Source organism: Chrysemys picta, chromosome 2, assembly GCF_011386835.1.
Source record: "Chrysemys picta bellii isolate R12L10 chromosome 2, ASM1138683v2, whole genome shotgun sequence".
Classification (NCBI taxonomy): domain Eukaryota; kingdom Metazoa; phylum Chordata; order Testudines; family Emydidae; genus Chrysemys; species Chrysemys picta.
The window spans coordinates 231714463-231729157 of NC_088792.1; the positions used below are offsets into that span (position 1 = coordinate 231714463).

The window sequence follows — 14695 nt, forward strand, 5'->3', positions numbered from 1 at the left end:
CTTTCCCCTAATGAAAAGGGCTGTCTTCAGGAGATATTGGAGAAAGAGATTCAATTTCCTGGGAGCGGAAATGTCTCTCCAACTCATGAGCTAGGGGGACAAAAATCTGGCAGATGACTGAGTGCTGCTTCCACCTCATTCCATTCCACTGTGGTTTTCATCATCTCCCTTCTCCAACTTCCTAGGATCCTCTCTCTGTGTACCAGAAGGATAAGGCTTCACCAAGGTTGGGTACTAAGGGATAGAACTGAGGAATCAGATGCTCTTCAGCTAAGATAGCCATGCTGAGATCCCACAAGACTAACTCTTCCATACACCCTCCTCAGCAACTGGACAGCAGCCAATTCAGATGCTGATGGAGTCATTTTACTGCAGGATTGTGGGGGCAAGAGAAAAAGAATGGAGATGCAATCCCCTCTGCACATCTGGGATTTCACTTCCCTGTGGATCCTTAGGATTTGTGGGGTTGGGGGGCTATGCCCCAGCCCATGCCCCAAATTTATTCTACCGGAGGGGCAATTAGAAGAAAACTCCTTGAGGTGAATCTCTTGACGTTTTCTGACTCCTCTCCCACCTGCTGTAGATTTTTCTATGGGATGGAATGATTCATCCCCAGATCTAATTATTTTCCCTTTTTTCTTTTGTTTATGTTTTGCTTTTCACTTTCCACATGGTATCCCCTAAAAGCACGTTTTCCACACCATGGACTATACTGGCTTTCTATGATTACCCTATGTTTTCTTACACTTGTTATGTGGCTGCCAAAAGATGGCTTGTCGTCTTGGGTTCCAGCAGGATTGAGGAGGTGTGGGGGTGCAAGAATATCAAGTGCAGGTGGGTAGGGGTCATAGCCTTGCAGGCCAGGTGGTATTTCCTGTGATCCAGTGTCAACTGACCATGTAAAATATGCGTGAAAATGTACCTTTTGTGGTGCTTTCCACACAGCAGGTGTTTGAAAGCAATGAAATTGTTGTGCCAGGGTATTGTGTGGAGAGGGTTTTTTAATTGATTTAATTACTTATTTCTCCTGCTAAATAATATTGTACTGATGCAGAAATTATAGGACTTTGCATGAAGAATTTATGTTTATTGTGCCTCAGAGCACATAGGATCCTCCTTATGAGACAGTGGGTAAATAACCCTGTGGCTAAACCTTTGTTTGATTCTTTCCCCCACCCCTCCCACCTTTCATAAAAATTCTTTATTATAAAAAGACATGAGGCTAAATCTGATTTCTTTCATGTAGTGTATATGTGGGAAAATTTCAGAGGGGGGAATATTTGTATGTTATGCTATCAGACTGTTCCTATGTCTCGTTAAACTTTTATTGAGTACAGAAAAAAGACATCAATATACCAAATGATTATCTTAATGTATGATATGCAACAAATAATGCAATCTTGTCCTGCAAACTTACACAACTAATTAATATTTCAGAACCCTTCTCTTTCTGGACTATAGTATGAATGAGAGAGAAAGTATTGTGAAAACACTAGTAGTATGCATATGAGTAGTATTTGTACTTGTTATAATGCATTTTAAATTAAAAAGTGTTCACTGTTGTGGGTTTAAAATTCCTAAAATGTATCCTCAAGCTAGATTTTAATTCTGATTAGAGTAATTAGGTTTAGTAATTTTTGTTCTTCAGAAAGAACATTTAATACATTTGACTCCTTCAGTTGTTTGCTTTAACAGCAAATAATTTTCTGCAGTAGATTCACTTGCACTGAACAACAGATAAAAATACTTTAATTGGAAAAATCAATACATACAGTTCACCACCAGATGGCAGAACTTAGAATGCATCTAAGAGAGAGATGTGTGTGTGCTCATGCTCAGACATGGCAAATATGATATAAATGGCTGCTTTATAGTTCAGATCAAACTACTTTTACTTTGAAATCAATTGTTTTAAATTTCCCCCTAATTTTCCAAAAGAAACTAATTACTCTGAAATTTCATGTGCTATATCTAATCTCATCTGCTGCCTGCCTCCTATCTGGTCAGACCACTTCCTTCCCCAGGCAAAAATTAGAACTCTCCCAGCTGGTAGAAAAGAAAAAACAACCATGATGGATTCTTTTTCCTATTTCCTCCTCGCCCTCCCTACCCCCCAAAACCGCATCCCCAAACTCTTAGATCCTGCCAGGTTCAAAGACTACTCCAGCCAGAGGCCAGGAACAGAAGAATTAGGCCTGGTCTTCACTACACAGTTAGGTCGACGTAAGATGCCATGTGTCAATCTAGCTGTTGGAAGTGTCTTCACTTAAATTTGGCTCTTGCTGACGTAAGTTTCTCTATGGTGATTTAGTGACCCCACTTTGTTGAGTGCCATAGAGTCACGGTCGATGTAATTAGATTGACATGGTGTCAGTGTAGACATGGCATTGTTTATGTTGACTGTTACAGGCCTCTAGGAGCCCCATCCCACAGTGCCCCACATGGACAATACAATCGATACAAGCGCTCCTGGTGAGAACGTGCATTACTGACACAAGAAGCCAAATGTGCGTGCGCACAAGCAATTTAATAATTGTGGTGGCTGTATGCTGACATTTGTTAGGTCGACATAATTTTGTAGTGTAGACATAGCCTTAGTGGGTACTGCAGCCACTTTCTGACTGTAAGGTCACCGGGGCATCATCAAATGGCATGTCCAAATACTCAAAATGGCTTTACCTGATATGGAAGGTGGTCTTCCATTCATCTCCTTCTCGGATCCTCACTATGTTACAAGCTCCGTGGAGATTTAACTTTGTGAAGACACTGGCAAAATGGAGTCTTTTGAAGAGCTCTTTAATAAGTGGTAAGGGGTACAGGTTTTGGATTGTAATCTTGTTCAGAGTTCAGTAGTTCACACAAGGCCAGAGGGAGCTGTTTCTCTTCACCACAATAAAGACTGGGGCTCCTGCTGGAGATGTGAAAGGGCAAATGAACTCATTCTGCAAGTTTTCCTCAAGATAACTCTGGAGTGTCTGTAGTTTGGGTTCAGACAGGGAGTAAATGTGCCTGAAAGGAACCTCTGCTCCTGGCTGGACGTCCATAGGGGAGTTCAAGCTGTGATGGAGTGGTAGAGTGTCAGCTTTCTTTTTGTTGAACATGTTGGCATAGTGTTGATATTTAACTGGAATCCCTGCAGCTGATGGGGAGGTCATGGGGATTGCTGGGGTCACCTTTGGAACCTCTCTTTGCATCTCCAAATTCTTTGGAGGACACAGTAAACTATAAGGGGTTGTTTTATACCAAGGTCGGCTCTCAATAAACAGGACTGTTGAGGAGTCAAAGCTTACCATGCCTGACCACCACTGGATGTACAGCTCATGGATGATGAGCCAGGGGATGCCAAGGACAACTGTACTGGATGAATGTGGTACACAAATTAGCCCAAACTGGAGGATTTCTTGGTGGCCTCAAAGGGTATTTACCTTTAATGGAACTGTTTGGTGGTCCCGACAAAAAGAGTGACTCCAGTAATTTGGGGGAGTCCTAGCATTGGGTGGGGATCTTGTGTGCTGAGGTCAAATCCAGATCCATGAGATTGCCTGAGGCCCTTGAGTCCATTAGCACCTCTAGAATGGTATCCGGCATTGCAGTGTGCTGGAGTTGGCGAGATAGTTGGAGATGCGTTGGATGCTGATCGGCCATCACCAGGTTATGAGCAGACAAACACTGGTGTGGACTACTGAGGAGAGATGAAGGGTACCGACCCAGATCGGACCCCCCATCGGGGCTGGACCTTGGTGGGGTAGCTTGATGCAAAGTGTCCTGGTTCCCTGAGTATAGGCATAGGCCTGATCCCCAGTGTTGACTCTTCTCCATGTCCAGGAGTCAGGACCAGACCAGGTAGACTTTCATGCTTGCAGTCAACGGAAAAGGGACTGGTGATGGATGGGGGCAGAGCCAGCCGGGCTGTTGGGACCTGGGAGGACCATCTTTTTTCTTGGCAGTGTTCACTCAGGCGGTCGTAAATATTGATGTATAGGTCGACTGAGGGATCTCCCAAGATCTGTGAGAGTAAAGATCCCTCAGATAGAGACAAGCACCTACAAGATCTCTATCAAGCATTCTTAAAACTACAATACCCACCTGCTGAAGTGAAAAAACAGATGGACAGAGCCAGACGAGTACCCAGAAGTCACCTCCTACAAGACAGGCCCAACAAAGAAAATAACAGAACACCACTAGCTGTCACCTTCAGCCCCCAACTAAAACCTCTCCAGCGCATCATCAGAGATCTACAACCTATCCTGAAAGATGATCCTTTACTCTCACAGATCTTGGGAGACAGACCTGTCTTCGCTTACAGACAACCCCCCAACCTAAAGCAAATACTCACCAGCAACCACACATCACTGAACAAAAACACTGACCCAGGAACCTATCCTTGTAACAAAGCCCGATGCCAACTCTGTCCACATATCTATTCAAGTGACATCATCATAGGACCTAATCACATCAGCCATACCATCAGGGGCTCGTTCACCTGCACATCTACCAATGTGATATATGCCATCATGTACCAGCAATGCCCCTCTGCCATGTACATTGGCCAAACCGGACAGTCTCTCCGCAAAAGAATTAATGGACACAAATCTGACATCAGGAATCATAATACTCAAAAACCAGTGGGAGAACACTTTAACCTATCTGGCCATTCAATGACAGACCTGCGGGTGGCTATCTTACAACAGAAAAACTTCAAAAACAGACTCCAACGAGAGACTGCTGAGCTGGAATTGATATGCAAACTAGATACAATCAACTCAGGATTGAATAAGGACTGGGAATGGCTGAGCCATTACAAACATTGAATCTATCTCCCCTTGTAAGTATTCTCACACTTCTTATCAAACTGTCTGTACTGGGCTAGCTTGATTATCACTTCAAAAAAAATTTTTTCTCTTACTTAATTGGCCTCTCAGAGTTGGTAAGACAACTCCCACCTGTTCATGCTCTCTGTATGTGTGTATATATATCCCCTCAATATATGTTCCACTCTATATGCATCCGAAGAAGTGGGCAGTAGCCCACGAAAGCTTATGCTCTAATAAATTTGTTAGTCTCTAAAGTGCCACAAGTACTCCTGTTCTTTTAGTGAATAAATGAAGACTCGGCACACCGCTTCTGAAAGGTTGCTGACCCCTGCTACAATATGTGGTAACTCACTGTAGTTTTCTATCTTTTTATAAGAAGAATGGTCTACCACAGCTTATAAAAATTGAAATTTTTTTAGAGCAGTTCTAATAACATTTGGTGCATGCACGCAAAGTACTATGATTTCATTCTTGTTCACTTCAAATGGATTAGAAAATATCATCCAAACTGGGTACCATGCCAAGACTGCCATTACCTCCTTCCCCTGAAATTTGATTAAGGACCTTAACAGGCATTCAGTAATTAAGTGAAGTGCTTTGGAAATTTATATGCTGTCCACAATTTGTCATGTTCTGAGAAAAACTGAAGACAATCTTGATGAAAAACAATAAAAATAAAGCACTTGAGAAATATCTGGGACTACTAGCTGATTCTGGCTATGGTTTCATTTTTAATAGGATATCTTAGATTTGTAAAATTAATATTGTTCAATTGATTTTTTCAATTTTAGTACTTTAGGTTAATGAATAATTGACTTTATTAATGAAGCAATTAATTTAATTCTGTATCCCTTTACAATGTCCATGTTGCTTCATTTTCAGAATGGAGCTGGTTATTTTTTGTATAGTCCATTAGTGGGTATACTGTTCTATATTTAGTTACTAGTGTTTTAATGCAGCTGAATTTGCTGAAAAAATGGTATAAAGAGGATGGGAATACTGAACAGATTCTGAATGAGTAAATTTCCCTGTGGCATAGCAGCAGAAAGTAATGTAGGCTTTTATTCTGATAATGTTCAATACACGAATGGCATAATGACACTTAAATTTGTTTTTAGCTCTGCTATACAGTAACACAGAAAAGGTTGGTCTGTTACTGCTGAGGTAACTGTTATTCACTGTGGCTAGTCATGTAGCATTAATAGCAATTTTTTCCTGCAGATCTCTTGTCCTCTATTCTGTAACATCCTTTGGATGCTGAGTTTATTCAAAGTGGCATTACAGACTCACTTTAATTGTAAATAATAGAACTAGATCAGGTTTCACAGTCGTTTTTTGGGGTGAATCTACATCTTCTGTCTGGAAAAAATATTCCTCTCAAAACCACAAAACTAAATGCAGCAGAATCTAGTAGTATTATAGGGTGTCAGATTTTAACAGGGCAGTTATTACTGGTAACTCAAATATTTAAGGTTATTAAAATGTGCACTCTGTAGCCCTGACCCTGCAAACACATGCATGTGAATAGCTTTACTTTTGTGAACAGTGCCATTGAAATTAATGGGACCACTCATGTGAGTAAGGTTATGCATGTGGGTATGTATTTGCAGGATCGGGGCCCAGGATGATCCTGTCATTTGTGGATGATGCTGTAAGTGCACATCTCCTTCCTATTTTCATAGTCATACTTTACTGTAGTTTAAAATAATTCTTTAGTTACAAAGTAAACATGGTATTTCTACCACATGCCATCTCCAGCAATCCTCCACTGACAGGCTGTGCCTTCCTCCTGACGGAGACTGTCGGCAGTTCATCTTATTGACAGTGCACCGAGGTAATAAGCCACACTAATTCTGCTTAGGTGTCAGATGCCTTGCCACTGACAGAAGGACAAGTATGGTGATTTCAGCTGTCTGGTCTTTGTTTTTCGTACCTTTTAGTTTTCATTGTCTTTTAGAGGAGTAAGAAGCAGTCTGTTCCTTTATTTCATTTACTCTTTAAAGTTCATTTTTTTCTATCTCACTATGGTCCATCCTTACCACCATACTGATCTCCTATTAAAACAACTATAAACCGTTTTATTCACTTTAAGTTACTTACAATTATTTTACAATCTATAGAACTGACTGAAATTTTCAAAATTTTGATTTTTTTTTTCTTGAAAATGTTTGCAAAAATGTTCCCATTTTTGACAAGGTCCAGTTATTAATTTAATAGATTATTTTTTTGTTTGTAATAATAAACATTTTTCTGTGACTCAAAAGTAAAGCTCTTACAACAGATTTGCACTCATGTTCTCCTACCCTGCTCTGCATAACATCTTGTTCAGAATATGTTCAGTCCAAGTTCAACAGTGGCCTTCAATGACACCAAGTGAAGTCAAATATGCTGTCACCATGGATTTCTATGCAGCACATTCAGGAACAGCTGTATGAGCATCATAGAGAAATAGAACACTATGAAATTGCTCCACACAGACTTTAAAGGAAACCAGCAATTGCTCCTGATAGGGAGTCTTTAATATTAGTTTACTGACATTTGATAATGCCACATAGATGGGAAGCTGGTGATAGTGTCTGATAAGTGATGCTACTCATACATCTGTTAGAAAAATAAAAATTCTCTATGGTCTATGAATATGAGCAGGCAGATGATGAAGTGGTGCTACCACTAGTAGATAGCATGCATTGGATGTTTGTGACATGGTGAGCTGTCACTGGGGAGTAAGGAAAGGGTCATGGGGAATAATGAGTCAGTGCTTCATAACAAGTTAGTCTTCTATGAACCATTTGTACAGTATTGGGGTTCTACAGCAGGTGCTGTGAGGGGAGGCTAGATCAGAGGCTTCCTTTCCTCCAGTACTCTTAAGCAAAGTAAGCAATTATGGGATAAGAGGGATTGATAACTACGTAAAAGATAGGAAACAAATGGTAGGAATAAGTGGTCAGTTTTCAGAATGGAGAGAGAGGTAAATAGTGGTGCCCCTCAGAGGTCTGTACTGGGTCCAGTCCTAGTTAACATATTCATAAATGATCTGGAAAAAGGCGTAAACAGTGAAGTGGCAAAATTTACAGATGATACAAAACTCAAGATAGTTAAGTCCCAGGTAGTCTGCGAAGAGCTGCAGAAGGATCTCTCAAAACTAGGTGACTGGGCAACAAAATGGCAGATGAAATTCAATGTTGATAAATGCAAAGTAATGCACATTGGAAAACATAATCCTAACTATACATATAAAATAATGGGGTTTAAATTAGCTGTTACCACTCAAGAAAGAGATCTTGGAGTCATTGTGGATAGTTCTCTGAAAACATCCACTCAATTTGCAGCGGCAGTCAGAAAAGCGAACAGAACGTTGGAAATCATTAAGCAAGGGATAGATAATAAGACATAAAATATCATATTGTCTCTATATAAATCCATGGTATGCCCACATCTTGAATACTGCGTGCAGATATGGTCGCCCCATCTCAAAAAAGATATATTGGAATTGGAAAAGGTTCAGAAAAGGCCAACAAAAATGATCAGGGATATGAACAGCTTCCGTATGTGGAGAGATTAATAAGACTGGGACTTTTCAGATTGGAAAAGAGACGACTAAGGGGGGATATGATAGAGGTCTATAAAATCCATGAGTGGTGTGGAGAAAGTAAATAAGGAAGTGTTATTTACTCCTTCTTATAACATAAGAACTAGGGGCCACCAAATGAAATTAATAGACAGCAGATTTAAAACAAACATAAGGAAGTGTTTTTTTCACATAACACACAGTCAACATGTGGAACTCCTTGCCAGAGGATGTTGTGAAGGCCAAGACTATAACAGGGTTCAAAAAAGAACTAGATAAATTCATGGAGGATAGGTCCATCAATGGCTATTAGCCAGGATGGGCCCTAGCCTCTATTTGTCAGAAGCTGGGAATAGGTGACAGGGAATGGATCACTTGATGATTACCTGTTCTATTCATTCCCTCTGGTGCACCCGGCATTGGCCACTTTCGGAAGACAGGATACTGGGCTAGATGGACCTTTTCGTCTGACCCAGTGTGGCTATTCTTATGTTCTTATGTACTAAAGGAGTGAGGTTATTCAGTTTTAGGACAGAGGAGAAAAAGGATAATATGGAAGGCCTGTGAACACGAACTGAGCATACTGTGTACCATATGGAACACCAGCCTCTGTCCTTTGACAGAACACATGCTGCCTTTTTATGTTCTACAGACACTTCCTAGGCAATATTAATTTTTATTAAGCTGTTGGCTCTGGATCTGTTGGTCTTTCTCTTTCACATTGCATTTTGTTTTTATGTTGATGAACAATATTTGCATTCAATTGCTTCTTTATATATGAAATCATTTTCATATAGGTGGGTGGAAATTATGCAGAGGAGCAGTTGAAGATAGTTTGTTGCATATATAAAAATTGACACAGACGTTGTTAGTTCCGGTCATCACCCTGCTCACTTTGCTTGTATGGTGTATCTTTCCCCCACTCTTATTTTTTTTAGTTTCTTTTTATATTTTAGCCTTTCAGGGCAGTGACAATGTCTTTCTATATGTCTGCACCATGCCTAGTACATTTGGGGTGCTCCTCTAATATTATTATCTTCCATAACCAATTCCAGTTTTTCTAGTAACTTTGCAGTAAAACATACTGCAGAAGTTCTGATGCACGGTCTATACTCAGATGCACATTATTCAGTGACCCATTATACTGCAGCTTGCCAAGAAAAAACATGTTCATAATTTCTTTAAAAAGAAGAGCATTAGTGCACCCTTAACCTTCATTTTGTTCCAGCCCTTACTTGTCTCATGTCCTTAAGTCTAAAAAACCCTTCATAAATCAAAGGATGTTTCAGTTATATTTACAGTATATGTTATAGAGGCTTTTAAACAATTAACAGTTTTGTTTGTTTGTTATCTCAGGGCATTCTACCTGGACAAGTCGAACCTCCCTCCAAATTCAACATCAAAAGCTGCTTATATAGATAAGGTAAACAATAATATTAAGTGTTTAATCAAACTCTGTATGTTACACATTATCCTAATCCCTTTCTTTTGGCTTGAGTTGAATTATTTTGAGGTATTTTTTCAGGGCTCTGTTATGGCTTTTGTCCCAGCTCTGCATTACAGATGGTCTGATACAGCATTGCCCTCTTAAGAGATATTGTGCTTCAGGAGATGCAGCACATGCTCACGTGTGAAGCCGATCTGTTTCCTCTGACTTTAGCGAAGAGTAAAGGGGCAGAGCCATGGCCTGGTCTCCGCCTTATCCCTTTGGGTTCTGTCAGGGGTGCTTGCAGGCAACAATCCCTGTGCCCAGGAGAATGAACTTGGTGCACTGTCCCATAAAGAACAGGCCCTTCAGTATTTTCCTCACAAGGCTGCCCTTACAACTTTCCCATGATGGCACCCCTAAAATGGATTCCTATTTCCATTTTAAGAAAAAAAATCCTCCTTTTATGCCTAAAGCACTACCTAGCATGGCATCCGCTTTTGATCTGACATCCATGTTACAGCCTACAGTTTTATATTTCATAAAGCCTTGTCTAAACTAGAAACTAGTACCAGTTGAAACCAATGCAAGTTAAATTGATATAACTAAACATTAAACCATGTTAAGTGAGTCTATGTAAGCCGTTTGCATTGGTTTAGCTAGATTTATTTTTAAATCACTTTAGTTAAATCAGTGTACTTTTCAAATATAGGTAAATATAAGTATAAATAAGGCTACCATTTCCCTGGTGAATTAAAATTGCCATTAGGAAGTGCTTGTCTAGATTTTTAAATATTCTTTCTTTGGTTAGCAGGTTTCTCTCTATGGGAATCCCTAGGTATCTCATGAGCAGAGAAAATCAGGGCTTTGTATGACAAGAGCTGCAATGTGACTTGAGCCCCATTTCACTTTTTTACCGAATGCCGTGGGAGAGACGCTGCATTTTGTTACCAGTTCACGAAGACAGTCTTTCCTATCTTTGTGTGTGTGTGTGTGTGTGTGTGTGTGTGTGTGTGTGTGTATATATAAAAAAATTCAATATTATGCAGTTAAACTCTTTCTCTATATATGTATCATTTCAATCTGGATACCATTAGGGGTCAGCAACCTGTGGCTCTGGAGCCGCATGGGGCTCTTTGGCTGTCCCCTTGCAACTCTTTGGCTGCCCCATTGCGGGCAGCCATTTTTTGAGGGGGTGCGAGGTCAGGCTCTGGTTGGGAAGTGCATACCACAGGCAGCTCCCGGCCAGTGGTGCAGCAGAGCTGTGGCCCCATGCCACTCCCAGAAGCGTCTGGCTGCTGGCACGTCTCTGTGTACCCCTTGTGGGGAGGGCGGCTGCGGGTCTCCATGCACTGCCCGCTCCTACAAGTACCGCCCCTGCAGCTCCCACTGGCCAATGGGACCTGTGACGATGGTGCTGGGGGTGGGGACATCACGCGGAGCTCACCTCCCCCTCACCACCCGGGGCGTGCAGAAACGTGCCAGCAGCCAGCCACTTCAGGAGCAGCGTGGCGCCAGGGCAGGCAGACAGCCTGCCTGAGCCCTGCTACACCGCCGGCCAGGAGCCACCTGTGGTAAGCATCTCCCGGCCAGAGCCTGCACTTCGCACCCCTGCCCCATGTCAGAACCCTGTCCTGCACCCAAACTCCCTCCCAGACCCTGCACCTTCTCCTGTACCCCAATCCCCAGCCCAGAGCCCCCTCCTGTTTACATTCAAATTCAAATGGCAGAGGTTGCATTAAAAGTATTGGTGAGTAGTAATAACTTTAATATGTTCAATTATTATTAGCTGATAAATTCTAACTGTACAAGTAGCTTTGCGTGTGATGCGGCTCTCGAAATATTTTGGTCAAAGACAAAAACAAAAAAATGGCTCTTCTTCGTTGAAAGGTTGCCGATCCCTGTACTTTCTTTTCAGTTTTGTTGCAAAGTTAATTGTTCTTGTTTGTGGTTTCTTCACTCCTGTTCTACTGCTTACTATTATTCTTTTAGTATGCAGTGTTGTTGTAGCTGTGTTAGTTCCAGGATATTAGAAAGACAAGGTACATGAGGTAATATCTTTTATCGGACCATCTTCTGTTGGTGAAAGAGAAAAGCTTTTGGGCTTACAGAACTGAAGAACAGCTCTGTGTAAGCTCGAAAGCTTGTTTCTCTCACCAACAGAAGTTGGTCCGATAAAAGATATTACCTCACTCACCTAGTCGCTCTAATATTCTTTCAGTAGTTAGTCAGGATTAGTGAATGGCTGTTTGCATAAACATAGGACAGTTTTGTCTTACCTGTATGCTGATTTTTCTCATAGTGGTCATGCATCAGTCCCAGCACTCCTCCCTTTGTGCCTATCTTTGCATTTGTCTTTCACTGCATTATTCCTTCTTTGGAAATACTCCTGGAAGAAGGCCTGCCCATGTGTAGTCAGGTGGAGAGGGCTAACACAGTAGAGATGGGCCTGGGGTTTATACATTCAATGAAAATACCCAGATACCGATTTTAAAAAAACTGTCTTAAATATTGCCACAATACATTGTGTGCTTTGCGCATGCCCTTTCAAATCTGTGCTTTGAAAGCAGCTGGACTCAGGGTTTGGCCCACAGTGCTCATCTGTTCTTGTCTGGAATCATTAAACTCAGAAACAATTTAGTTGTCACCCTCCCAGAAGAGAACTTCACATACATCTTGATGGCAAATGTTGTCTAACTCTCTCTGTTCTCCTTTGCTTGCAGCTGATGCGGCCCCTCAATTCTTTGGATGAACTTTACCGACTGGTAGTGTCTTTTATCCGATCCAAGCGCACAGCGGCCTGTGCTTACACTGCTTGCAGTGCCTCTGGAGTTGGATTGCTGTCAGTTTCTTCAGAACTCTGTAGCAGACTTGGAGCTTGTCACATCATAATGTGCAATAGTGGAGTTCATCGGTATGGCAATTTATCCACCTGTCTTTGCTTTAGTCAGTCACTGCATTCCAGTTTGGAGAATAATTTTTATTCCATGTTTTTCTGAGTGTACTAGTATGTATCTAATGGACTCTTAAAAGATTATTCATGGTGAGATTCTGGAAGATAAAAGTAGTTGCAGTGATTAACAAAATAAGCAATATAATTTTAGCTTGTATAGTTGCAATAGATTATTCGTCTTACAAATTAGTACAAGGCAGAAATATTAAAATTTCTAAAGCATGACAAGGAAGGTTTCCTATTTGCATAATATATTGTGTATTTTATACTGAACTCCAATATAGGCAAGTCATTTTAACACCTAGTGTTCATTTTATACACTAGAGGGAATCTTAGTAGCAGTGGATCTCAAAAACTCAAATACTGCAGGTCTGGTCCAGAATAACCAGAAGCACTATATTGTGGAGTAATACTTGGCATGACCAATTTGATTACAGAAAATGAACTCAGACACTTGACATTTTGAATTTTCAATTGATTTGCTATATACTGCACTGTACTAAACTCTGAGCAACCTTAAATACTTCTAAATAACCAATTTTACAAAGGTCACCAGGATGTTAGTGAAATTCATCCAAGAAAACAGTATGTGTAAGTACCAGTGGGGTAGGGTTAGAACTCTGTGTATATTACAGCAAACATGAAAGAATAACAGTTGAGGAAAATAATCATTAGGTACGTATTCTGTAATGGTTCTTTATACAACCCAGAAGCTGATGCTAACATGATTCTTTTTTACATAGGATACAAACTATAGATTCCAGTTATCAGTCAGTTTAAAAATGGTGTGTTCATTCTCATGATTCACTGTTTCAAACTCCTTACACTATTAATTTCTGATCCTTAGCAGATTTTCATTTGAGCAGCGTCAATTACAAATTTGTTGGGTTATAACAAAAATAACTTTCTTTTTAATTTTACGTAATGTCCATCTTTCTAAAAAAGATTTCCATTCCATACGGCTAAATGCAGTGCCTTGCATGGTGTCAAGTATCAGAGGGGTAGCTGTGTTAGTCTGAGCTTCTGGCATCTGAAGAAATGAGGTTCTTACCCACGAAAGCTTATGCTCCCAATACTTCTGTTAGTCTTAAAGGTGCCATAGGAAAAAAAATATCAGACTAACACGGCTACCCCTCTGATATCTTTCTAAAAAGAACTTTGGAAAAACAGTATAGTGCCAGTCCAATGCAGAATATCAAGCATGACAAGCTGGAAAAGGTCAGCAAAGTATCAGAGAAACAATCAATAAGTGCATGTTATGAAACAGACTTGCCATCTTTATCAGCTCAGATCTGACGGTGCATTTGTATGACACTGCATTATTGGCAGACAAGTGTATGTGGCATGAAGTATACTGTCCTCTGTTTTAGAGAGACAAGGTAGATGAGGTAATATCTTTTATTGGACCAACTTCTGTTGGTGAAAGAGACAAGCTTTCAAACCACACAGAGGTCTTCTTCAGGTCCTTCTGCAGGTCTACCTCATCCACTTGTCTCTCTAGTACTCTGTTTTAGGCAGTTATATGAGATGATGATATTTTTTAATACCATCCCCTGTACCAGAGCAGGATGGTTGTGTTTATCCTTCCTTTAGCATGTGGGAACACTTTATAAGCTGGATCAGCATGATATTTTCAGAAGCCCATAAAGCCCTTATGCTTTACTCTGGCTATTTATCCAGATTTAACATTTTTACAAGTAAGAAGTTTTTGATGATTTAGAGAATCCCGTTTTCCAAGTTATAACTCCAGCTAAATCTCCTAGTCAACCAATGGAAATATGGGCAGCATTTCTTTCCTCCTTTTCCCTCCACTGTTCCGATGAGGAGCAGCATCTTCTGTCTCCTATGTGCCTTTTTCCTTGATTTTTCCTGAGAATATTCTACACAGACAAAGTGTTGATTAGCAGAAATATTTGAAAAATGGTGAATTTTAA

The 14695-nt window shown here is 40.6% G+C and overlaps 1 protein-coding gene across 4 annotated transcripts in view; it reads left to right on the forward strand.

The window, feature by feature from the left end:
* Positions 1-14695, forward strand: part of PREX2 (phosphatidylinositol-3,4,5-trisphosphate dependent Rac exchange factor 2) — a 394877-nt gene that overhangs the window by 346791 nt on the left and 33391 nt on the right. For 3 of the 4 annotated variants that reach the window (XM_065585714.1, XM_065585712.1, XM_065585713.1), the window contains exons 36-37: positions 9739-9805; positions 12532-12722. In XM_065585714.1, the coding sequence (XP_065441786.1) occupies positions 9739-9805; positions 12532-12722 (258 nt within the window). Of the gene's footprint in view, positions 1-185; positions 411-9738; positions 9806-12531; positions 12723-14695 lie in introns of those variants that run through there. The other variant, XM_065585717.1, reaches the window with a different exon arrangement.